Source organism: Fusarium phalaenopsidis (genome assembly GCF_050370095.1).
Source record: "Fusarium phalaenopsidis strain FUZ10S chromosome Unknown contig_32304, whole genome shotgun sequence".
Taxonomy (NCBI): domain Eukaryota; kingdom Fungi; phylum Ascomycota; class Sordariomycetes; order Hypocreales; family Nectriaceae; genus Fusarium; species Fusarium phalaenopsidis.
Window position 1 is genome coordinate 4127094 of NW_028145404.1, and position 24193 is coordinate 4151286.

At 53.4% G+C, this 24193-nt stretch overlaps 8 protein-coding genes across 8 annotated transcripts; 5 read left to right on the forward strand and 3 right to left on the reverse strand.

Moving 5' to 3' along the window:
• Positions 1-897: 897 nt before the first annotated feature.
• Positions 898-2718, forward strand: LRP88_10543 (fatty acid desaturase-domain-containing protein; the record flags this gene model as incomplete). Its single annotated transcript, XM_083246999.1, has 2 exons — positions 898-1130; positions 1209-2718. 2 exons carry the CDS (start codon positions 898-900, stop codon positions 2716-2718), a joined length of 1743 nt encoding a protein of 580 aa, XP_083098112.1.
• A 1384-nt stretch (positions 2719-4102) lies between these two features.
• LRP88_10544 (vacuolar protein 14 C-terminal Fig4p binding-domain-containing protein) lies at positions 4103-7471 on the forward strand (the record flags this gene model as incomplete). The annotated part of the gene is made up of 9 exons (XM_083247000.1): positions 4103-4170; positions 4351-4513; positions 4632-4799; positions 4868-5528; positions 5596-6500; positions 6555-6673; positions 6730-6809; positions 6862-7021; positions 7123-7471. The coding sequence occupies 9 exons, from the start codon at positions 4103-4105 to the stop codon at positions 7469-7471; spliced, it is 2673 nt and encodes an 890-aa protein (XP_083098113.1).
• Positions 7472-7600: 129 nt separating this feature from the next.
• On the reverse strand, positions 7601-8518 carry LRP88_10545 (uncharacterized protein; the record flags this gene model as incomplete). Its single annotated transcript, XM_083247001.1, has 1 exon — positions 7601-8518. One exon carries the CDS (start codon positions 8516-8518, stop codon positions 7601-7603), a length of 918 nt encoding a protein of 305 aa, XP_083098114.1.
• Positions 8519-9289: 771 nt separating this feature from the next.
• Positions 9290-10893, forward strand: LRP88_10546 (tetratricopeptide repeat protein; the record flags this gene model as incomplete). The annotated part of the gene is made up of 2 exons (XM_083247002.1): positions 9290-10273; positions 10330-10893. The coding sequence occupies 2 exons, from the start codon at positions 9290-9292 to the stop codon at positions 10891-10893; spliced, it is 1548 nt and encodes a 515-aa protein (XP_083098115.1).
• Positions 10894-11955: 1062 nt separating this feature from the next.
• Positions 11956-13297, reverse strand: LRP88_10547 (mitochondrial carrier domain-containing protein; the record flags this gene model as incomplete). The annotated part of the gene is made up of 8 exons (XM_083247003.1): positions 11956-11989; positions 12046-12517; positions 12571-12627; positions 12689-12781; positions 12836-12968; positions 13027-13062; positions 13122-13191; positions 13260-13297. The coding sequence occupies 8 exons, from the start codon at positions 13295-13297 to the stop codon at positions 11956-11958; spliced, it is 933 nt and encodes a 310-aa protein (XP_083098116.1).
• A 3078-nt stretch (positions 13298-16375) lies between these two features.
• LRP88_10548 (autophagy protein ATG9) lies at positions 16376-19182 on the reverse strand (the record flags this gene model as incomplete). The annotated part of the gene is made up of 3 exons (XM_083247004.1): positions 16376-17689; positions 17743-18463; positions 18518-19182. 3 exons carry the CDS (start codon positions 19180-19182, stop codon positions 16376-16378), a joined length of 2700 nt encoding a protein of 899 aa, XP_083098117.1.
• Positions 19183-19968: 786 nt separating this feature from the next.
• Positions 19969-22107, forward strand: LRP88_10549 (oligomeric complex COG6-domain-containing protein; the record flags this gene model as incomplete). The annotated part of the gene is made up of 2 exons (XM_083247005.1): positions 19969-20280; positions 20332-22107. The coding sequence occupies 2 exons, from the start codon at positions 19969-19971 to the stop codon at positions 22105-22107; spliced, it is 2088 nt and encodes a 695-aa protein (XP_083098118.1).
• Positions 22108-22817: 710 nt separating this feature from the next.
• LRP88_10550 (uncharacterized protein) lies at positions 22818-23466 on the forward strand (the record flags this gene model as incomplete). The annotated part of the gene is made up of 3 exons (XM_083247006.1): positions 22818-22907; positions 22982-23204; positions 23300-23466. 3 exons carry the CDS (start codon positions 22818-22820, stop codon positions 23464-23466), a joined length of 480 nt encoding a protein of 159 aa, XP_083098119.1.
• Positions 23467-24193: the final 727 nt, after the last annotated feature.

A 24193-nucleotide genomic window follows, 5' to 3' on the forward strand; every position in this document is an offset into this window, starting at 1 on the left:
GCTGAATTGGCAACTAGCATGCAATTGTCGCCTGCATGCTTCTCCATGTATCACTCTCACAACCTCCAATTGATTCTCAGAGGTTCTGTATATGCGTACTTCCATATCCGTAACGGACTTTTAGACGGAGTCCGAGGCGCTTGCCTACTCCGCGACACTCGCCGGGGAAGTTTGGGTTGCGTTCCAATCCAATTGGGACAACGATTTGCTTTTCGGCATGCACATCTCGTCAGGGTTCAACTCAAGAAAACAGCAGCCTGGCGGCGATTGCGCGTCTCAATCAAACATCGAGTTCCCTGAAACAGCTGTCTATCCAATTGACATGGAACGAATCTAGGTGCCTGGCCCGGGAGATTGGAGATGTGTAAGATGGAGGCTCGTGTTCGTAGTTTAAGGGCGCTGTCACATGGACGGGAGGCTCTTTCAGGGACCCGGAACTTAGGTGCCCCACGCGCTGTGGCGGGGTGTGTGTGCCCCCTGCGCCCAGCCGTTGCAGGTGCCAGCTTGCTGTGCTTGCCCAGTTTTCCAGCATTTCGTAGGGGAAGGAGCGAGGGGGATCGGGCCACCCTGCGCCACCCGCCCTCTCCACCACTGCCGGCGCTGGAACTCGACACGCACCTCAACGAAAATGGGAAAGATGCGGTGAATTGAGCCGCTGTTGATTTGCAGCGACCTCGATTTTCCATCTACCCCGGGAGCCCCCCTTCCCTTTAAACTTGCGATCTCCTCCCACCTCTTCCTTTCTTTAGACGGTCGTTAGTCTTGGATAGACTATTTATTGTTTGGACTGGGAGCCAATTGTTGGAATCAATTCCTTCCTGCGTGCTTCTCTGCTTTTTGTCTTTTTGTTGTTGGCTATCTGGCTTCCTCTCTGTCGCTTCCATCCATCTTATCGCGATGGCTCCCAGCACCATCGTTACGGGCCTGCCCCCGCCGGCTGGCAAGGGACCCAGCAGGGAGCTGAAGCTTATGAGTCGAAACGAGATCGAAGCCTTGATCGCAGAAGGTCGCAAGATCGTCATCTTTCACCAGCAGGTTCTCAAGGTTGATCCATGGCTGCCGTATCATCCTGGTGGTGATAAGTCCATGCTTCACATGGTTGGAAGGGATGCCTCTGATGAGATGGATTCGTACGTCGACCTCCCCATCGCCAATTAACAATTGGCTCACAGCATTGATCTTGAGACTGACCGCGTTGTGTCCTGTAGCCTTCACTCATTCGAAGCCCGTCAGCAGATGTTGCGCTACCGCATCGGTCGCATTGAAGGCCCTTGGACCAACTTTGTGCCCCCTATCCAGGGCGGCGTCTTCCGCACGCGCAAAGAGATTGAGCAGGCCGCCGAGAACCACGAAGCTCACAAGGATACTTCATCGAGCGCACCCTCTTCCCGTGTGCCCTCCCCGGTCTTCGATGACGCCGACACTCAAGGTCTCCGACAGCGACCCAGTAGCAAGGACAAGAAGGGGACTAGGGCGCCCTCGGTATCGTCAGCTTCAACGGTGGACGAAACGGAGATGGATGGCATGTCGTACCTGGATACCATAACTCGGGAGCACATCTCCCTCGACCTCGACAAGTACCCGACCCCCGACGAGGAGACTCAGGCTCATATCAACGTCAAGTATCGCGAACTTCACCAACGGATCTACGATGAGGGGCTTTATGATTGCAACTATTGGGCATATGGGAGGGAATGCTGTCGCTACTTTGGCTTGTTCACTGGGTCAATGCTTTGTCTTCGCTATGAATGGTACACTCTCAGCGCCTTTCTGATGGGTGCCATGTGGCATCAGCTCGTGTTTGCGGCCCACGACGCTGGCCACATGGGCATCACTCACAACTTTCACGTCGATACCTGCATTGGTATCATGATTGCCGATTTTATCGGAGGTCTGTCCATGGGTTGGTGGAAGCGCAACCACAACGTCCACCACATCGTCACCAATGCCCCTGAGCACGACCCAGATATTGAGCATATGCCTCTCTTCGCTGTCTCTCACCGTTTCCTCGGAAGCTTGACATCCACCTACTATGAGCGAGTCATGAGCTACGATGCTGTGGCAAAGGTCCTCCTGCGAATCCAGTCCTGGACTTACTATCCCTTCCTTGCATTTGGTCGCTTCAACCTATACCGCTTGTCTTGGGACTTTCTCATCATGCGCCGTGGCCCAACCAAGGGTCCCGCGTGGTGGCATTGGTGGCTCGAGGTCGCTGGCCAGATCTTCTTCTGGATCTGGTTCGGCTACGGCATCATCTACAAGACACTGCCTGACAACTGGACGCGTTTCGTCTATATCATGGTCAGTCACATCACTCAGTCGCCGCTCCACCTTCAGATCGTGCTGTCTCACTTTGCCATGAGCACCGCCGATCTGGGACCTCAGGAGTCGTTTGCCCAGAAGATGCTGCGAACAACCATGGACGTTGACTGCCCTGAGTGGCTCGACTTCTTCCATGGGGGCCTTCAGTTCCAGGTCATCCACCATCTCTTCCCCCGTGTGCCTCGACACAACCTACGCACCACGCAGAAACTGGTGCAGGAGTTCTGCAACGAGGTCAACATCCCGTATGCGCTGTACGGATTCGCCAACAGCAACAAGCAGGTCATTGGAAGGCTGTCCGAGGTGTCGAGGCAGGCTGCGATCCTGGCAAAGTGCCAGCAGACTATCACTCGCAGCGGTGACTTTTCCGGTCATGGACATGCCCACCACCACTAGGTGAATCAAGACATAGACTGGACTTTGGCTGTATATATTAACCAGTCTATGCTTCCTTGCGAAAGGCTTTGACCAAAAGTTTAGATTTCTAGCCCAACTACTTTGTCGATGTTGGACTATGCTCGATAGATGAATTGATGAGGATATGATGGGACAACCGGCAATGACCCGCTGTGAAGGCGATCGTGATGAACAGCTGTCGATTGACTTGATGGATATTGTACCACAATTTCAAAGCCTGGATCGGAAGTAACCCTCCTTTCGTGCGATTCAAAGGCGGCCACCGGTTTCTTAGAGCAGTTCTTAAGAGTGAGACAAGACCGGACTTTAAGACGTTCTGGACTTGCTTGTGCAATCAACAGTAAGACTCATATCTGAACGACAACGCCAGTGATTGCATCGGCATATGCATGAAAGAAGCACTATGATTAGCATCATCGGGATGGACGCCGCATCGATGGTCGACTGTCAGATAGCCGGCCCTCCATGAACCCCCCTTGATGATCCCCGTGACGGCTCCTGCGCCCTTTCGTTCGTCGAGTGGTGGGCTGGCTACGGGAGATGGGCGATTTTGAGGCTCCAACGGTCCGCGCATGAGACCGGGCTTGCCGCCCATCACATGGGCGCGCCGTGGTAGCCTGAGTGACGTCGATGTGTCGCACGCAAGGCGATGGGGGGTGGGCTCGGAAGCCTGGAGTGTCGTGTGTGGGTGGACGCATGCGGGTTTTCGGATACGGCATGTGGTTTCTTTCACTGTGTTTTTTGTAGTTGTATTTGTATTTGGTGCTGTCCTTGGCATCATGGATGGGAGATGGGCCGGAAGCGGGAGGTCTTGAATCTGGGCTTGGAGTAGAGAAGAGGGGTTGAGATGGATGATGAAAGAGGTTGGTGTCATCAGAAACGAGTCTTTAGATGGAGCTGTCTGTTCGACTCACTAAGTGAGTTTTTGCTTGCTCACAACTACGGCTGTCTACATATTCTAATATCAAGCTTCATCATCCAGTTCTGATGTCGTGCAACTGAAGCCCGGAAGTTGGAAGCGTTCGTGCGTCACAGGCACAAGTCTAGAGGTGGGCACCTAAGGTCGAGAGTGCCCGTGGCTCGTGGGGCATCAGTGGGGTTTGGACTCCCTGGCGGCTCCTGCCTTACAGTGCGTGTCGCCCAAGCGGTGGCTCACCTACTCTCATCCGAAACGAACCAACCAACCTGGAACCTAATCTTTTCGACTACAGCTCTCTCTCCAACTTGAACCATCTATCCTTCTATCGCTGCCCGTCCTCCAAACGCTCTTTCATCGGAAGGTCACGTACGGGCACGTTCTCTAGACCCAGGTCGCAGGTCACCGTCGTCGCGTTTGAGCGGACGATGTGAAAGAGCTGCAGCTATGGATGCCAACATACAGCGGGCCCTGAATGATAAGCTCTACGACAAGCGCAAGATTGGCGCCCTCGAGTATGTGCCGCCCCCTTTCAACCCCGGTTCTCACCTTGGGCTTTGGATATCTCGTGGTTCAGTTTGGCCAGCTTGTCTTGTCAAGCTCCGCTTCTCTTTTCCTGTGGGAGAAAACGCCATAGCCCAACTCGCTACCTACCCCCCTGTCATAGTACTTGACTGTTGACCACCGCCTTACAGCCTTGAGCGCGTCATCCGGGAGCTCGTGAGCGTAAAAGACTATCAGCGCGTTCACGATATTCTCGAGCAGCTCTGCAATGACTACGCCTACGCGGTACACCAGCCGCATGCGAGGAACGGTGGTTTGATCGGCTTGGCAGCCGCTGCCATTGCACTAGGTCCAGTATGTTTCAACCCCCCTCGATACTGACCACTATATACCTGCCGTCCATTTTGACAGGCCTAGAAGAATATGCATCACTGTGTCTTACTTTTTTCCCTCAGTCTAACCTCAACTCCAGGAGCTTCCTCGGTATCTGGCCAAGATCGTCCCCCCTGTGTTAGCTTGCTTCACCGATCAGGATGCTAGGGTGAGGTACTATGCCTGTGAGGCTATGTATAATATCGCCAAGGTTGCAAAGGGTGAGATCCTGGTGTATTTTAATAGCATCTTTGATCAGCTCTGCAAGGTACGCACTCTCTTTTCAAGGTGGTCAATGAGTTCAAGGCAAGCTTACATGATTCCCCTCTCTTCTAGCTCGGCGCGGATTCAGAGCTGTCTGTCAAGAATGGTGCAGAGTTGCTGGACCGCCTCATTAAAGACATTGTATCCGAGTCTGCTTCTTCCTATGTGTCGATTTTGGAGGCACCCCCCAGCTTTGACGGCGATGACAAGGTGTCATTGACCGACGACACTCACTTACCAACAGCCTTCTCCCTCACACGGTTTATTCCCCTACTCAAAGAACGCATTTGGGTCCTCAACCCCTTTACCCGCCAATTCCTTGTCGGTTGGATCACTCTCCTTGATTCTATTCCTGATCTCGAGCTCGTCACATTTTTGCCCGACTTTCTTGGAGGCCTCCTCAAGTTCTTGTCAGATCAAAACGCAGATGTGCGGGCTGCCACACAGACTTGTCTGGATAAGTTCCTCAATGAGATCAAGCGCATCTCTCGCATCAAGAAGGGAATTCTGGAGAGCAAGAGGTCCAAGGAAGGTGCCAAGCGGAAAAGGCAGGATTCCTTCGACAGCGAATCTATAAACCCAGAGCTCGAGGAAGGGGATGAGATTGACTCGGAAGCTGCCAATGATGACGACGAAGATAGCAGCGGGGAGGACTGGATTCCAGGCCAAGACGTCGAGATCAATTACAAGGAGATCCTAGAGATCCTGACAGCTACACTGGATTCCCCCTTAGGTTGGTTGACTCTCCTCTCCTTGTGGTACTAAAATGTCCCTTTCCGCTATTGCTAACACTCCAACAGAAGAGGATTGCCTCCTAGAATCCCTGCGATGGGTTGTGCAGTTTCTCGACATCTGTCCCGAGGAGGTTCTACCTTTCACTCCCAAGATCCTTGCCCACATGCTCCCAGCGATGGCCAGTACCAAAGAAACAATCCACCAAGCAGCGACAAGAGTCAACACCTGCTTGATGGACTATGTTGTCTCACTCTCAGACGACTCTGAGTTGAGTCGCCCAAATCCGGTCCAGGCTCATCACTTCTCAGCCTCAAGACTTCCTGTTCCCGGAGAGAAGGTCGATGGAAGCAATAGCAACCGAGTGTCCCTGTCGAGCTCTCGAGATCTTGACCTTCGAAGCCCAACTCCAGGCCAAGGCCGCTCAATATCAACTCCAGCCAACATCAACGCGACCCAGACGCAAGCTGACCTAGATTACGCCGCGGCCGTCAACTCACTGACCCTACTTTTCCTCAACGATCATGAAGCAACTCGAGTGGCTGCCCTGACATGGCTTATCATGCTACACAGGAAAGCTCCCAGAAAGGTCCTAGCCTTCAACGATGGCACGTTTCCTGCGTTGCTCAAGACACTGTCTGATCCCTCAGATGCGGTGGTCACCAAGGACTTGCAACTCCTGTCACAGATCTCTCGGAACACAGAAGACGACTACTTTGCCAATTTCATGGTCAACCTTCTACAGCTCTTCTCCACGGACCGCAAACTTCTTGAGACCAGGGGCAACCTCATTATTCGTCAACTATGCTTGAGCCTGAGCCCAGAGAGGATATACAGGACTCTGGCAGACTGCATTGAGAAGGAGGAAGATGTCGAGTTTGCAAGCATAATGGTGCAGAACCTCAACAACAATCTCATCACAGCTCCTCAGTTGGCCGATGTTCGAAAGAGACTACGGAATTTGGAAACGAAGGTACGTGAATACTGTAGATAGTGTGCCTGGTAACAAGACTAACAAAGTTCTTAGGACGGCCAGACACTTTTTGTGGCATTATTCAGATCATGGTGTTACAACGCTGTAGCTACCTTTTCTCTATGCTTGCTAGCCCAGGCATACGAGCAAGCATACAATTTGCTACAGATTTTGTGCGTCAAAGACCCCTGTCCCGGAGATCTGGATGGTACTAATGACTCGTCTTTAGTGGTGAATTGGATATGACAGTCAATATGCTTATTCAAGTTGACAAACTAGTCCAGTTGATCGAGTCACCAGTCTTTACCTGTAAGTTTGCACATCGAGTATATGGTAACCAACAAACTAACTAGTTGTCTAGATCTCCGCCTGCAGTTGTTGGAGCCAGAGAAGTATCCGTACTTGTACAAGTGCATGTACGGCATCTTGATGCTTCTTCCGCAATCCTCGGCGTTTGCCGCCCTGAAGAACCGTCTCAATAGTGTCAGCTCTATTGGCTATCTGCACGTGGCGCCTCGAACGTGAGTTACATATTGATTACTAGTGGATGCCAATGTTATGGCATCCGCAAACCTCTTATCCTACCCCAATTATCTTCTCTATCATGCTAACCAGTTTCTAGATCGACAAGTTCGAGTACGTCTAATTTCGACAGGGCGAACCGGCTCAAGAGCAGGGAAGATGGCAACATCCGATGGGTTGAACTCTTGGAGAAGTTCCGTAGCGTCCAGGAACGAGCTCGACGCGCGCAGAGGCAAAACATGGATGGGGAAGAGATACCACCCATGGGGGTGAGTGAACTTCGCATTGGTGACGGCTCGATGGACCCCAAAGGCAAGGATACGCGCGCCGCGGCACCTCAGAAGGAGCCGGCGCCCGCTCCACCGGTGCCAGTCAAGAGGACGACCTTGGGTAGACAGTTTGGGCGACTGGGCGGCGCGGTGGCAGGGAAAGGCCGACGAAACCAATAGCGACCGGTTTGATTTTGGAGGCGCAGCGCATCTGCTTGGGTTTTCATCATGTCGGGACCAGAACGATCCACCGCGCGGCGTTTCGAGGCTCGTTAATGTATAGTATCTAAGAAGCAATGGCAACAAACTTCAGCGTCGTCTCTTCACAGGACTCTCGCGTTCCACCAGGCCCTCAAAGACAGCATCACGTTGGGATGTGATGGAACGAAGCTGGCCTCTAAGGTCTTCAAGCTCGGATCTTGCCATGTCAGGGTTGCTGGGTAGACCCTGGAAGGAGGCCAATTGTAGATCAAGCTCCTTTTTGCGAGCTAGCACAGCAAGATATTCTTGCTCATCACGGGCAAGGTCAGGGATGGTGGGGTGGGAAGAATCAGTGTTGGCGGCAAGGGCAGCGACACGATCCTGTAGCTCAGGTAGCTTGGCAGATAGCGCCTTGACCTTGCGCTGTATTTCTAGGTTCTGCTTGGCCAGTTGGATTGGGGGTTGATAGTCGTCGTTTTGAAGCTCGCGCAAGAGGTCATTTATACGGGCCGCCTCGGCATCAATGTGTTGATGGAGAATCTCGACGCGAGCCTTCATCTGCTCCGTATCATATATGGTCGATTGCAGCTCGCACATGCGACGGCCCAACGTCTCGGGCTCTGGAAAGGCGACGCCGAGTTGGAGAGCCATATGTGCCATGGCGTCGAGGGCTGTATGTCCGTCGGGGGGTAGGTTGTGCTGCACGGCGTCAAGCAAGCCTTCTCTTAGGGGCCGTGTACCATTGCCGGCTTTGGATTCGGATTCTTTAAGCTCCTGCAAAGCAGCAGCCTCAGATTTGGCAAGCAAGCTGCGCTCTTCGTCGGCAGCTTCGTTGGTGGAGGCGAGGGCTAGGAGAGCCTTGAGTGTGTCGTTATTGCGCTCGAAGGAGGGCACGGGACGCGGATGAAACTTGGAGGAGAGCCAGGCGTCGACGTAGGACCAGTCGCGGGCGGTGGAGGCGGCGATACGAGCGACGGAGGGAGAGAAGATGGCGGAATCCTGACCGAGGAGGTGATGGTGGGCCATCGTGTCGGTAGCCTTTTGAAAGGCAGAGCAAGGTGATTTCTTTGTCTGAATTTAGAATTGCTGCGTGTTGACGAGAGGGGCTGTTGCGGTGTATCGTATCACCAAGTTTGTTAATCGGGCAACCCTTTGGTGTTGAGATGAAAGAGAGGCTGCAGTTGCAGTGCAGGTGCAGAGAGTGACGCCACAAGCGACCTCGCTGCAGGCGCTGACTGGCCTGTCAGTCAGCGGCAACCCTGCACCTGGCGGCCCCTAAACGCAGGCAAGGACACGGTCCCTGGGCCTTGTCTCGGCCCCGCCAAATGGGTAGCGCCCGCCGCTAATTCCAGCAGAAATTCGGAGGCTGCGCCGCATTCCATGTTGAGTCTGCTAGGGCTGTACTTGTGGCCACGTGTAGCTGTCGGCGGGTGGCCGGGTATCTGATTGACAGAGGAACCCCGGAATGCCAAAAGGACAGCGTGGGCCCTTCAGCCTCGAACGTCGCCCATCCCCGGCCGGGCTGATGCAGTTTCTATTTACTTGGCCTTGTTGGGAGTCGACCAATTTGTCCTCTTTCTTTCTCTCTGTCTTTTGTCGTTGGCGTCGTCTGCTTCACCTCTTTGTATTCTTTAGAGAAGCTCGCCTACCCGCAGCCTACGCAATCGTTGCCGTCGTATTAATTTATCGCTGGCCATTACGGCAACCACTTGGATGCACCACCGTCGCTAACATCATCGTTTTCGATTTGCCCCTCGATTCCTGCACCTACACTTCGCCTCGACAACAGCAACCGACATGTATCTCAATCTCGCGGTAGTGGCCTTGGCCGCTACGACTCTTCTTGCTCCCGCAGCCGCTCTCTCGCCTCAGGATGTCCCGGCCGATCTCCCAGTCTCGCATCTGCTCTCCTCGGCCCAGGAACATCTGTCCCGCGGCGAGACGAGCGAGGCCCTGATCTACTACGATGCCGCCATCGCTCGCGACCCCACAAACTACCTGACCGTCTTCAAGAGGGCCACGGCCTACCTCTCCATCGGCAGGACCACGCAGGCGACCGACGACTTCAACAGAGTGCTGACCCTCAAGCCTGGGTTTGAGGGTGCCCATCTGCAGCTTGCTCGGCTCCGGGGAAGGTCTGGGGACTGGGATATCGCAAAGAACGAGTACCGCTCTGCAGGCCTGGCACCCGACTCCGCGGAGGTGAAGGAGCTCGAGGAGGCGAAGCTGGCTGCCGCACTGGCGACCATGGCTGAGAAGGCCCAGAAGTGGGAAGAGTGTGTCAAAGCCTCCAGCAATGCCATTTCAATTGCCAGTCGCTCCGCTCACCTTCGTGAGCTCCGAGCCCACTGCCGCTTCGAGCACGGCGATGTTGAGGAGGGTCTGAGCGATCTGCGACATGTGCTGCACCTGAGGCCTGGAGACATCTCTCCTCATGTCGTCATCTCGGCGACCTCGTTTTACGGCCTGGGCGATATGGAGAGTGGTATTGGGCAGATCAAGAAGTGTCTTCAGTCCGACCCAGACTCTAAGGTCTGCAAGAAGTTGCACAAGCAGGAGAAGAAGGTTGAGAAGGCGTACAAGAAGATCCAGGGTCAACTGAGCCGGGGACAGCCCACTACGGCAGGAAGGTCGTTGGTCGGCACTGCTGACGAGCCCGGTCTGCTTCCCGAAGTTCGCAAGCAGATGGAGGCGCTGGTTGAGAATAAGAGCATCCCCAAGACGGCTCGATCACCATTAGTAGAGGAGTTGGTAGAGTTGACTTGTCAAGCGTACACCGAGGTGAGCACCTAAGTAACCCCCTTTAACCTGCCACCGTTGCTAATCTGTTATTTCAGTCGAGTCACAGGGATGCCGCCAAGTACTGCGAGGAATCACTCAAGCTGAATGCCGACTCCTTCTGGGGTATGCTTCATCACGCCAAGGTCCAGCTCAAGAAGGAACTGTACGAGGCTGCTATCGAGACCCTCCAGAAGGCCTCTGAGCTGCGCCCCGATCGTCGAGATAAGGTCAACCCCATCCTCGAAAAGGCACAGATTGCCCTCAAGCGCAGCAAGTCCAAGGACTACTACAAGGTCCTCGGCGTGGCCAACGACGCCGACGAGCGCCAGATCAAGTCGGCCTACCGCAAACAGTCCAAGATCTTCCACCCGGACAAGGCGGCCAAGCAGGGCATTCCCAAGGAGGAGGCCGAGAAGAAGATGGCGAGCATCAACGAGGCGTACGAGGTGCTCAGCGATCCGGAGCTGCGCGCGCGCTTCGACCGGGGCGACGACCCCAACTCGCAGGAGAGGCCTGGAGGTTTTGGACAAGGCAATCCCTTTGGAAACGGTCATCAGTTCATGTTCCAGCAGGGCGGAGGTCCCAACATCAAGTTCCAGTACGGAGGTTTTGGTTTTTAGAGTAACTACACATGTCCAGTAGGACGGGCGTTTTCGACAAGGAGAAAAAGATGCGAGCCAAGACAGGGGAGAATCGAACCGACGGGATAATTCTTACGTGGGTTCGCTCTGCCCAAGATCAAGAGCGGGAGAAGCTCTACTGGCGCATCTGGTGTTTATGGTGTCGGAGTTTTTTTCTTCTTCTTTTTCATCGTTCATAGGACTGCAGATACAGAGCCATACAGAGCTATTCGCAACAGCGGAATCAATCGCAAAAAGTTGACAAATCTTGCTGCTTACCATCCACCCGGAGATCTATGAATCGGACATCAACGGCCTAGCGTTGAATCTTGGGATAGTGGCGTTTTGCCTCCCGGACGTCGGTACCACCGAAGTCGGCGCCGAAGCGACATCGCTGCCGATGATCGCTACATGTGACGATGAGTGTATTCCAAATAGAGGTACAATGTCGGTACAACATTCATTCACCGGACCAGAAAGATTTGAGGGCATATTCAAAAAGGCCAATGCCGACCAAAGCGCCTTGCAAGGCGAGTGCGCACTGCTGTATCTTGACATCAAATATTACCAGTAACATATCATGACACTCTCTCCACCATCTCATCTAGCCTCCAAGAGCAAAGACATGCCTCTTTTCCTTCCCTTCCATGCCCCTCCTTTTCCGTAATGCCGTCAATGCCCCTGTTTGTCGTGTAAGATTTGGAGATTTTTTTTTTTATATACACGTCCGACGCCGATGACCAGATGTGCCCTTGGCAGCTTCTCTGAGAAGGGCTTCTGGTGGTCCGTCTGCGCAGATGCTCATAAGATGGCAGAGCATAGCCCAGTTTTGGCAAGCGTCGGATAGAAAACAATGTGTGTCCAAGGGTATATCGGGTTGTTGTCGTTGCCGTCTCCGTCTCCGTCTCCGTCTCCGTGGTTTGTCGGCCGTTTTTTTCTTTCACTCTATTCCCCGGCAATGGATGCGATAGCCGTGAGGCTTCGGCTCCGATTCGACTTCCGCACGCCTTGTTCCGGTCGCTCGCCGGTTGACTTTTCTATGTTGAAAGGGGGAAGAACTTCTCAAGAAGAATCGTTTCGCTTGATGAAGTAGGCCCTATTGTCAAGATGATTAGTATATATCCAAGGCATACCCAGGTCGTTGCAACTTACTTGGAAAACTCATATGCCGACCAGCAGATGGCAGTACTGGGCATGGTGGTAACGACACGAGGCCGCACACCCTTGAAGAAGCCCAGGAAACCCGCCCGCTTATACAGCAATCGGCAACCACCCACAAAACTGTTTACACTCCTCACTTCGGGATCGGTAGAGGTACCACGGGTCTGAAGCATGGTCTTGATGACGTCCATGGGAGTCGTAAGACCAGCAGCAAAACCACCAGCCACGGCACCAGCCAAGCAGTGGGTCAAGGGATCGTATGTCTTTTCGGGGTTCATGGCGGTAGAAATCGACTCGTAGGCGAGGAATTGGAGGGCGGTGAAGGGCACGGTCATGGACAGGGTGGTCGGGTAGGAGATGTAGAAGGCGCCCAAGCCCTCAGTCTTGTAGACGTACTTGGCGCAGTCGACCATGGATCGATACATCTTGCTCGAGTTCTGGATCTGCATACGCTGCTTGATGACTACAAAAAGCCGTTAGTTATTGAATGGGGGGTTCTACAGCAGTGTAACCTACCATCAAAAGGGTTCATGAAGGCATCGCTAGCAATTGTAGCGGCAGCACCGCTAGTGGCTGCGGGGAACTGGAGTCAGAAATGGACACATCTAATCAATCGGACATGAGAACAACTTACCGGCAGCAAGAGGATGGTGAACACCAGCTTGGTTTCCGCCCATAGCATGCTTAACGGCCTCATATGTGGCAAAGTAAACGGCGTGTGCGGGACCTGGAGGTTTTAGCCATTGCCGGCTACGAAAGTATGTGTGGGATATAGACTCACCAGCGCCGACTATAACACTGGACATGCCACGCCATAAGCTGAAGAAACCCTCAGTCCGGGCAATTTGGAAGGTATTGCGAATGACGCCCGAGTAGGCCGGTGTGGTGCTGGGGTTGAGGATTTGCATTCGTGTCTGTGGGTGGTCGTGTCAGGATAATGATCTGCAGGGTCGGCAGCTTGTAAGAACGTACCTTGATCGCATCAATGGGGTACATGACAGTGTGCTCCTGAACAAAGCATCGTTAGCTCGGTCGTGGATATTCTACTCGGCCAAGGGAGGACATACGGCTATGCCGGCGAAGGCACCTGCTGCCATGTTCTGCAGCAGGGAGAAATTGGGCGGAAGGGATTCATAGCTGTGCAGAGGAGGGATGGTCAGCTTCAGGGATCTAGGAATGACCTCAGCGAGGCATTGGAAGCTCACTCGTAATCCTCGACTGGCTCTGCACTTGGCTGGGCCATGGCGGCCACAGCTTCCGATGCTCCGCCGAAGGGCTTGGTCTCGAGGGCCGCCAGGTTGGCGACTGGGAGGGGTATCGGGGCAATTGCGCTTGGGGGGAGGCCGCGATCAGGTCTTGCCGGAGGGTGAGCCGGCAACGAGACGCTGGAGAGGATGGCAGCAAAATTCGAGGTCGCGCTGCGGGCGGTCGCGGTAGTAATCGACGGCGATGACGAAGTCTAGATAAGGCGCAGGGGCAAAAAAATGCGGCTCCAACTCGCTTGGACCGACGGGGCCGAGGGAAGACGACGTCGTTATATCTCGGTCTTTTCGCAGAAAAGGGATCTCGTATCAATCGTCGAAAAGTCACTTCGCAGTGACGGTCGTATGCCAGAAAGAAGCAAACCAAAGCCGAACGGAGGCGATGGAGCAAAAGAATCGGCAGAGGATGGTATGGTCTGGTCTGTGGTCCGGGCTGAACGACGGGAGGCGGAAAAAAAAGTCCAAGTTAGTGACAGCAACGTCCTCTAAAGCTGTTATCTAGAAAAATTTCCTGGGGGTGGACGGCTCCGTTTACGGCCTCGGAGTCCGGGCAGGAGCTATGTACGCAGTACCTAACGTTACCTACCTTGGCACAACTGGGCGGCGGCGGCAGGTGCTACTGGACCTGTGGTGTCCTTGCCCGTCCTTTGTGTGGATGTGGAGGCGGGCTACAGAGGTACCTAGGCAGGCAGCTAAGGCAGCTCGGCGGGCCGGGTCAGATGCAACGGGGGCACGGAGGTAGGTACCCTCCCGCCAGGATTGTATGACAAGATACTTTGGGTGCTCGTTTCTCCGTGAGATCTCCTGGGACTCAACTGGCTGGTGGCCCCGCGGAAGTGCTCCGTACATGCAGTAGAGTCATTCTCTCAAAGATACCCTGCGTCGAGAGAAGGGTTTGAGTTTCACACCAGCACCGAGGCACATTTCACCGTTGAGATCTATTTCAAATACCTGCCTATTCACTTCTTCTTCAACTGGCCACGAGGCGAGTCAGTTTGCTTCACCCGTCATCCCAAAGACAAGGATCAACACCCACGCTATCCACCCGCCTTCTTCATCAGGTGCCAACCCAGCCTCCCGGAGACCCTGCCAGTTTAGCAGGCCCTATATCGATCCTAGTTGCAGTGGCCTTCCCAGGGCTCTTCTAGCTGGAGCTCTACCCTCTCAGCGCGCGCACACGCGCCTTGGCCGCACAACGGCCACGCTAGACCGACCTGTGGCCACTCAAAGACGTGCCTTGGGCATCTCGGTACTCATGGCTGTACGTAAACTCGGTCAATTTGCTTGTTCGATGTGGGCCAGACCGCCGACAGTCTCATATCTTGAGGCGGGTTGCCAGCCGCCTGCCGCCCGTCCGGTGGGCATTGATATCTCGAGACAAAGAGAGTACTTGACTGCAGGGCAAGTAGATGTCGATCACTTTCTTAAATCCAAGCAAAATCACAAACAAGGTGAAGGAGCAAAAAGAGAAGCTTGAGCCTGTGGACAACGGCGGCCGCCCACAAAACCCTGCCTTTCTCACCTAACTCCACCAACAAACAAGAATGATATCGCGATGTTCCCGGATTGGAGAAACACGAGACAATGCAGGCCATGTCCAGGCAACCTCTTCTAACACGTCAATAATCATGCTTTGCTGGAACAACAGCTCAGCCATCCGCGGAGTAACTTGTACTCAGCGTCCAAAACAAAACAAAAAAAAAACCAGGTCCCTGAATGTCCAAAAACATGCCCATCGTAAACATCAGTTGTCTCTTTGACCGTCTCCGCCCTACAGACGAGGCGACCTCTCACAGGCCGAAAACCGAGATGCAAAAAAAAAAATTCAAGAAAAAAAAACCGAAAACTCGCGCAAACATCAAGGTGTCGGTCCCCATCCAAAGCTACATGTAGCCCCGGAGAGCTGAAAGCCTCTCCTCACAAGGATTGGACAGTGAGGGGGAAATGCACAGCCCGGCTGCCAAGGGCGGAGGCCATCTGAACAGGGGTCGTGCTCCGTGAAATTAGGTTATCAATCAGTACGGGATCACAATCAATCTCTCTCCATCCCACCCAGACCCCAAGCCCAAGCAAGGGAATAATCCAACCACTGACTGCCATCCCCGAGGGGCCGGCTACTTATCTGCCGCACGCCACACGCGGGTATTCATCAGTGACTGAGCGCATGGGTCTGGTCTGGAATTTTTGTTCTTTTTTCCACGTCGATTCCACGAAATCCAAGCTTTTCCTTCCCTTGCGCGGTTTGACCCGACATGCTGGTTCCGTTCTCATGATCCAAACCTACAGAAAAATAGCGTCGTGTCCGTCCGTGATCTGCCCCCTTTCTCATCTGACCTACTACGTAAGTTTCCACCACACCATCGCTTTCTTTTTACCCGTTCAATGTTTGGGCTCTGTTCTACGTAATCCTCACTTGATTTCCACCGTCTCGGCCTCGGCGTTGCAACATTCAAGTCGCCGACCTCGGTCTCAAAAGACCGAGCCCTTCGTTTCGCCGCTCAAGGCCGCGCTCTGTTGTTGCCCACACCTCAATGACACTCCCGGATTTGCGACTCGGAGCCGAACCCGCAGTCTGGATTATTCTCGGTATATGTACTTGGGCGGATTTGTCAGTTATGCGCGTGGACATCTTTAACCCTACTTCGAGACTCTTTGGTCAGACAAGCCAACCGTCAGATGATATAATCTTCATCACCAATGCAGACTCAATTCAACATGTAGGTGTGCCACTCTTCCTTGCCCATTGGATATCATATTCCTGTCTCCAGAAAAACGCCATCTGCAACCCCGGTAAGCCAGTGTAGCCCTGGCCAGAGTGGAAACATGATCAAGGTCCCACGGCCCCATGTAAGAAGCAAGTATGCAATCAAAACAGCGCATCTACGCAAAAAACAAAAATTCGACAGCGACTTGCATACCTTTCTCCTCAGGAAGCAGGGTACCTAGGAGGGGAGATCTTTCAGCAAGCGACTTGATGCGCCGGCCCGTCCCACATCAGAAATAACAGTAATATGACTCCCTATAACCAAACATTATCGACTGGATGTTGACACCCAGATTCAAACCATGCCGCCTCCTCTGCGAGGCCTCTGCGGTTGGTGTAGTTGATAGATCAGACCCAGAACTCCGGCCTCAGCCTCGTCTGTGTTGGCTGCGCTGTTCTCCCGGCTCACACCTTTCGCTGGGGACGTCTCCCATGTTGACTCGCCCAGCATGCCACCTGGCTCATACAATTCATCATCTTCTCCAGGACGTCTCATGCTGCTGCCTTCTGTCTCCTCAATGATCTGGCTCTCCCCGCGGTATCCGCCCCGTGGATGCCTTGACCAGTACAGACTACGCGCAGCGGTGTTGGCCCCCCCAGGCTGGTGATGGTGATCTAGGAGCACGGACGCCATCGGCGAGGGTTGAGGCATCGCGGGCCCAGCTCGCGGTCCTCGCCCGGCAGGAGCCCGACTTCGAGCCCGTCCCGTTTCCGCCCGACCCATGTGCGAGCCCTGCATATCTGCCGCCAGCGTCGGAGAGTTGAGCCCTGGGAACGCTGGAGGAGGATGGAATGGTGGCCGAGAACCAGGTGGCAGGTGTCCTGGAATTCCCGTCTTGGGGTTGATTACGTAGTTGTCGATGAAACCGTAGTATGATGCGGCCATCTTGCCGTGCTTCGTGGAGTAATAGTCCTCGCGGACGTCCTGATGAGCTGCTTGTTGTCCGGTATTGCCAGGGCCTTTCTGAAAGTCGAACACCGCAAACGAGCACACATAACCCAATCCATCGACATGAATGGTGAACTCACGGAAGAAGTCGACGATTTGGTCGCTGCACTTGGGTAGCGAGAAGAGGAGCAGCATGGGTGTTGTAATGATGCCCATCACTTCTTCTAGGAAGATGACCACTTTCATCTTGTAGAGTTCCGAAAATTCTTGCTTCACCTCGAAGCTGTGAAGTCTCCCCTGCCAGTGGTCTGGCATGTAGTGCGTGTACTCGATGACATTCCGCAGAGCATACTCAGGATTAAAGACCAAGGTTTCCTCGGATACCATACCACGCGTTATCGCCCAGACTGCTCCGAAGACACCCAAGTAGAAGAGCACGGGTCGGTCCTTGGTAATCTCAAAGTTGAGGAAAAGCTCGGAATCCAGAATAGATCCAAGTGCTAGAATGGCGGTAATTGCTCCTGACATGAAAGCTATGCTTCTTGCGATGTCTTCCGTCATCCGCTTGGGGAACTGGTCGATGTATCGAGTCGCGAAGGGATATGACATGTGCAATCTCTCGTAGAAGATGTGTGGAAGCTCGTTGAACTCGCGAAACTTCCACTCTGCGAGAGATGTGTACTTGCGCGCGGCCGCTTGCTTGGGGTCCTTTTGATATTCCTGCAAATGGGGTTAGCTCTGCCAAGATGCGATTCCAAGGCGAGGCAACATACATAGTAATAAGTGAAGAAGTAGACAATCACGACATAGGCCAAGACAACTGGTGCAAACACAAGGTTAAGAACACCGGCAAAAAGAAGGCGCTGCTTCAGTTTCTGGCTCAGCAAACGCCTCCGGTCTGAACGTAGAAAGTCTTGCTGGACTTGGCCCAGCTCGTTAAAGGCCATGTCGAGGATGCAGTAATGCAGGTACCACTCCATTGTCTTCGAAAACAGTTGCCGACCGCGTAGGAACGGAACTGGCAAGGACAAATTCAGTATGTCCTTGTTAATCATGGCGATGAGATAGTTTTCCTTTCGCATTAGACGGTTGGCGATGTCGTGTGCGTCCAGCCTCTCCTTGGACTGGCTGCCAATAAACTGCTGTAATCTTGCAGGGACGTTCCTCGCCGTCTTCGGGTTCTGGTCGCGCAAAGCCATGATCCGAGCGACGACGTCTTGCCAGGATACTGTCTGCATATCCTGCTCCGGAATCTCCAGTAGGTGAATATAAAACTCCCTGATGTGAATGAGACGGGGTATCTCTGCGCAGTACTGCACACACTTCCAGATAAAGAAGAAGGCATAGAGCCAAATTCCAAAACTCCAGAGTCCGGATATTTTCCGTGTACATTGCGGAACGACAACTTCACTCAACGATCGACTCTTGGGAATCTTAGAATAATCAACACACTGGCCCAGAAATGTCAGCAACACCGCAACGAAGAGTGTCTCCCTGTACCACCTCGTCAGCCTCAACATTTTCATCAGTGCGAGACAATTGACTTACAGAATCCACAGCGCGTTACCACACAATATGCACCACAGCCCGCCCCCTTCGTAGTAGTCATAAACGTCCCTCATAAAGCTGTCCAGATTTGAGGTGTTAACCCATCGCCAGAGTGCCTTCTCTTTTGGGTTATTCAATATCGTTCCTCTGGCCACGGGGAGTGGCTGCGGCCCCGTGGGTGTTCCATAACGGTCGTCGGGGTGTAGGGGCTGCTGCGCGGTTGTCGCCTCCCACTGAGCCCTTGACCTTGCTGACGACGGCCCTGCGGTTGATGGGATCCGATTGTTGGCTGGCCGACCTGATCGCCTTGGTGTTGTTGGCGGTATATTGTCGGTTTCGTTCGGCTCAAACAAAAGGGACGCAGGAACGTCATTGTCGACCTCATCGTCGTTCAAATGCCATCTTGGAGTCGGCCCACTGGGACTTCGCATAGGTTGGGATACAGCTCTGCCTTTGCCCTTCGGGTCCACGGCCGCGCTTTCCACTGTCATGCGACTATCGCTAATACCGAGCTCTTCGGCCGGGAAGCCATCAAAACGGTGCCCGAGATTCTCTTCATCAAGACCAGGGTCGTATTCGTCATCGTCTCGGGAACGCAGCTGTTCGTAAAATGACCGGCTCTCCCTCGTAGGGGACTTGAGACGGGAGAAGATATTGGAAGTCATGGTGGCCCTTGGGGCAATGAATCACCGATGATATTCGGTGGGCATGTCGCCCTGGTATCGCGATAGAGGTCGGCACAAGGCAAGTCGAGGCACGATATCAACAAAATCAGAGGTGGAAAGAGAGTAGTTATCAGGATCGAGAACTCCGGCGGTGCTGGATAAACAGAGTCGAAGATGAAGCAGTCTCGAAGGTAAAAAGCTAGGTTCCTCGCCCTGGAAACCGTCAGCCTTGTTATCGAAAACCAAATGGTCACGAGCCAGGTGACCCGGATAAGCGTGACCGGGAGCACATGCCTGTACCGAACACCAGACGAAACCGAGAATCTTGTAAAAGCAGGCTCAGAGCAGACCTGACAAATAATTCACTGTGAGATCTTGAAACAAAACAGCAGGCGACCGCTCCTCACGCAGTCTAATGAATGAATTGGGGCTTCGAACGCCTCCAGGCATCACAGTCGCAGGTATGACGCTACAAAGCGGTGACGGGGTTCTGCCGGACAATGACCGATAAGACCCCACAGCTTGCGCCACACCGCCTGCCCATTCCAGGCCTCACTCACACTCACGACACCGTTGCACTCAGGATGTCTCTTACATGTGAAGCCCATGCTATTCATTTGTTCTCACCATCCCTGACAGGTCCGGGTCACTGCCCTTCACTTTGATTTGTTTTCAGTGAAATCATTTGATTCGTCTTAATCGCGGCCCCGAAATGAGGTAGCATTTGTCGAACATTCAGTCGTTCAGCTCAGGTGACTAGAAGGATCCCGAACACCATCTAGCAAGATGTCGTCAGATCGCCCCTGGTCTCTGAAGACCCTTCCTTTGAGGGACGCCTCTAGTGCAGGACTTCTCTCTCCAGAAAGTTATCCCCAAACTCCATCAACCCCAAAAAGTTTAACTCCTCTTGCATCGAAAGTTACAAGTGTCTTGTCGACGACACATTCCGATACTGAGTTCAGGGACGCTCTCTCTCTTCTTGATCAACGAGAAATCCAAAATGATGCCGAAACTCGCCGACGAGTGCGGCTGGACCTGCAAAAAGAAGTTATCGACAGCAACGGAGAAGTCATCGCTGAGTTTGGTCGTGTCGCTGAGGTGGGTTTATTCCATCTCTGAGTAAGGAGATTAATACTAACCTATTTATAGCAACTCCGACGCATCAAGACAACTATCGACAAGCTAAACAGCGGCTATGAGGACATGAAGAGCCAGGTTGTTGCAGCTCACGAGCAAACGACGCCAGCACTTTCCGAAGCATCATCACTTCTTGAGCAAAGGAGACAGGTCGAGGTCAAGCAAGACCTTCTAGGCGCTTTCAGGAAGCATTTCATCATGTCTGAGAGTGAGATCGCGGCCTTAACCATGACAGCCGAACCGGTCGATGACCGTTTCTTTGAAGCATTGGGTAAAGCAAAGAAGATTAGCAAAGACTGCGAGATCTTGCTTGGCTTCGAGAAACAAACTTTGGGGTTGGAGTTGATGGAGCAAACGTCAAAGAACATCAACCTTGGCTTCCAGAAACTTTACAAGTGGATACAACGAGAGTTCAAGACGCTGAACCTTGAAAACCCACAGATGAACTCGTCAATTCGACGGGCCCTCAGAGTGCTTGCTGAAAGGCCTTCCCTGTTCCAGAACTGCCTGGATTTCTTCTCCGAAGCACGAGAACGAATCCTTTCCGACTCATTTTATGTCGCCCTGACTGGAAGCTCCCCGTCAGGGACTGAGGATCCTTCAGTCAAGCCCATCGATATGACTGCACATGACCCTCTGCGATACGTGGGTGACATGCTAGCCTGGATCCATTCAGCAACGGTCAGCGAGCGTGAGGCACTGGAGGTATTGTTCGTCGCCGAGGGTGAGGAGCTTGCAAAGGGCTTGAAATCCGGTCGAGATGCTGAAATTTGGCGCCTTATCGCGGAAGATGATGAGGTTGAGGCCGACTTCAACGCTTTGAAGGCGTTGAACGATTTGGTGGACCGCGACATTTCTGGCGCAGCTCGTGTGCTTCGCCAACGGATGGAACAAGTGATCCAATCGAACGAAGAGACAATCCCAGCCTACAAGCTCGCGAATCTCGTCAACTTCTACCGCATCACATTCCAGAAGACTCTTGGTCCAAACACCAACTTGGTGGAGCTGGTCGAGGGTCTTGAGACGGAGGCTCTTCGCCAGTTCCGGGCATTGGTTAGGGATCACATTGCCACTCTGCAGGGAGAGTTTCAGCATGCTCCTTCAGACCTTGGACCCCCTGCTTTCCTACAAGACTCATTGAAGCAACTCAAGGCTATCAGCAAGACCTATGACTCCTCTCTGTCTGCTTCGGAGGATCGCGAGAGCGAGTTTGAGAATGTGTTGGCGGAAGCTTTTGAGCCTTTTATGGCAGGGTGTGAGAATATGGCCAAGGTTATGAAGGATCAAAAAGGTGCCATCTTTCTCATCAACTGCATATCATCTGCAACGGCATGTTTAGAGCCGTTCGAGTTCACCCGACGAAGGACCCAACAGCTTCAGGGCAAATCAGAGGAGGAGGCCAAAAAGCTAGTCGTCAGCCAGTACAACTTCTTCCGAAAAGGGTCCGGCCTTGACCCTATCTTCTCATTTCTAGAAGAGAACAAGGACAAAGATGCTGGTCCGCTGGACGAGAAACTACTTGGCCAGGCGAGCCAAACCCTGGATGACTTCCTACCATCCGCGCTCATGGATGCTATGGAGAACCTGAAGCACCTTCAGGACTCGAAACTGGCTCGACAAGTCACTGAGGAGGCTGCAGAACAATTCTGTAACGACTTCGAGGAGCTTGAAGAAGTGATTCTGGAGGAAGACGAGGACTCTGCGGATTCGGATGACGATGAGGAAGAGGGGCGGCTTCGATCTGTATTTCCCAGAACCACAGCCGAGATACGTGTATTATTATCATAAAATGGCAGCAGATGGGTGGCATGTATCCAAAGGGCCTAGATTTCCATCACTCTCTTACACAAATGCCCCCATAATAATGGTACGGTCAAGCCGCCTGCTGGCATTCAGACGATTAGCTGCATCTCTTGCAGGCGAGCCAGGCTCCATAGAGGTTTCCAAATTTGGCTGCCATGCAAGCAATAACAGTTATTTTCTATGCGTGATATTCTTTGAAACATTTCAGCACTTGCAGCATGGTTTTGTCTCATTTCAGCATGGGACGTCGAGAACAGGAATTAGTAGAACTTTGTCATTTCCGGACGAGGCTGGCAATGAGCAATAAGTACCCCGCCACGACAGATTGCGACGGGAGTGGGCAGTGCGAGCGAGACTACGTCACCGCCTGCCCGACTTACTTGCTCTGCCATGTACGAAGTACAACGACCAACTCCATCACGTTTCAACCATCACGGACACGAGAAGGCTCCTGATCGCCAGTCTCAACCACACCTGGCCCTTGGAAACACGCCGACCCGATCACGAAGCGCGATTTTCCCAGCCCAACTCATTGGGCTGACAAAGCTCGGGATTTCCGTAAAGCGCGTACCTACCGTTCGGCATCTGTCCCAGAGCCTGCTTTCGACAACGACAAACATCAAAAACAGTCGGCGGACTGGGCGCAACGAGGGCTACGCTCTGGGCTACTATGGTATTGCCCTGCCGCCGGAGCCATGTTACGGAACAAGGCCCTGGCTGTGCTGCAGAAAACCTATGATGATAGCTACCTGAGTTGTTCGACTGCCGTCTACTATGAAAGCCAGGTACGACCGAAAGTTTGGTGTTTTTGACTTTTCGGTATTTTTGACTTTGCTCTAACAATGGCTCGCGAGTTCAGGGAAGTGAGACCGAGGCCATGCGGCACTGGAGGAGTGCCCTCGACCAGATCTACGATTATCATGCGAATCGAGCACCTCCATCATATAGCGTGCGCACCGATACCGAGAAGGCGCTGCAGGACGCCCTGAGAGAGTTGGAACTGCAATGCAAGGAGCGGATCGATCTTCTTGAGGCGCTGCGTGTATCGCGGCAAGAAGAGACACTATCACCACCTCCGCCCAGTGGCAAGTTGATCAAACGACCTAGCCTTCCAGACAACGACAGAGGCCGGGGATCCATAGGACAAGGCACGATACCCGCTGTACAATACTCTGAGCTATCGCGGCCGTCACTTCCACATCGTCCGTCGCAACCCCGGCGCACTTCATCGGAGCAGGCTATCGTGGATGGACCCAGCGCATATCTCGACCCAAACGCATCTTCATCATCGCTGCCGAGATCATCGTCGCCCAACGCCCCGAGTTTGCCCCCAAGGCCGAATAAGACATTGCGATCACCAAGTCCCGAAAAGCATACCATGAGAACCACCCTACGTTCGGGAAGGCCAGGCGACAGGCCCATCAAAACTCGCAAAACCCCAAGACCTGTGGCTGAAGGGCCAAGCAAGGCTGCGACTTTGGCATGGAGCGCCCTCGGTTCCAAGGACAGACTTCTGAGGAGTAGTCAGCCTGAGGCGGGTCCGGCGACTCCAAGCCCAAGCTCTCGCGCTTCCTTGGAACAGGTTCGCAGACCAGCCCCAGTGCAATGGGACAGTCATTCAAGAAGGCTAGTGGTACCTAGGGAGAATGATTTCAATGGGGAGTCTTCGAGCTCCACGCGTCATTCTGACGAGTACTGCTATGCACGCCCATCCATGTTGTCCGTTACTGCGGCATCAAGTGCTCTCAATTCATTGTCCTATCAGGATCTGCCCTCCCCAGACAACTACACAAGTCGGTCCGAACGATTTACGAGCAGCCGAGACAATATCGGGGTGTCTTCATCGCCCCGTAAAGTGTCTAGACACGAGGTAGCAAACGGCGCTGAAACCGCTGACGATTCCGGAGAGACATCGGAGAGAAGAAGTGTCTCGGATGCATATCCGAGTAGAAGTCCAGCACCGAAGAGATCCGGGAGGGCTTTGAAACCGCCAAAACCAACCCCAGAGAAAAGGGAACGGTCACGGCGACGTGAGCGGAAAACGCGGCATGTCTCGACGTCGAGCGCGTCG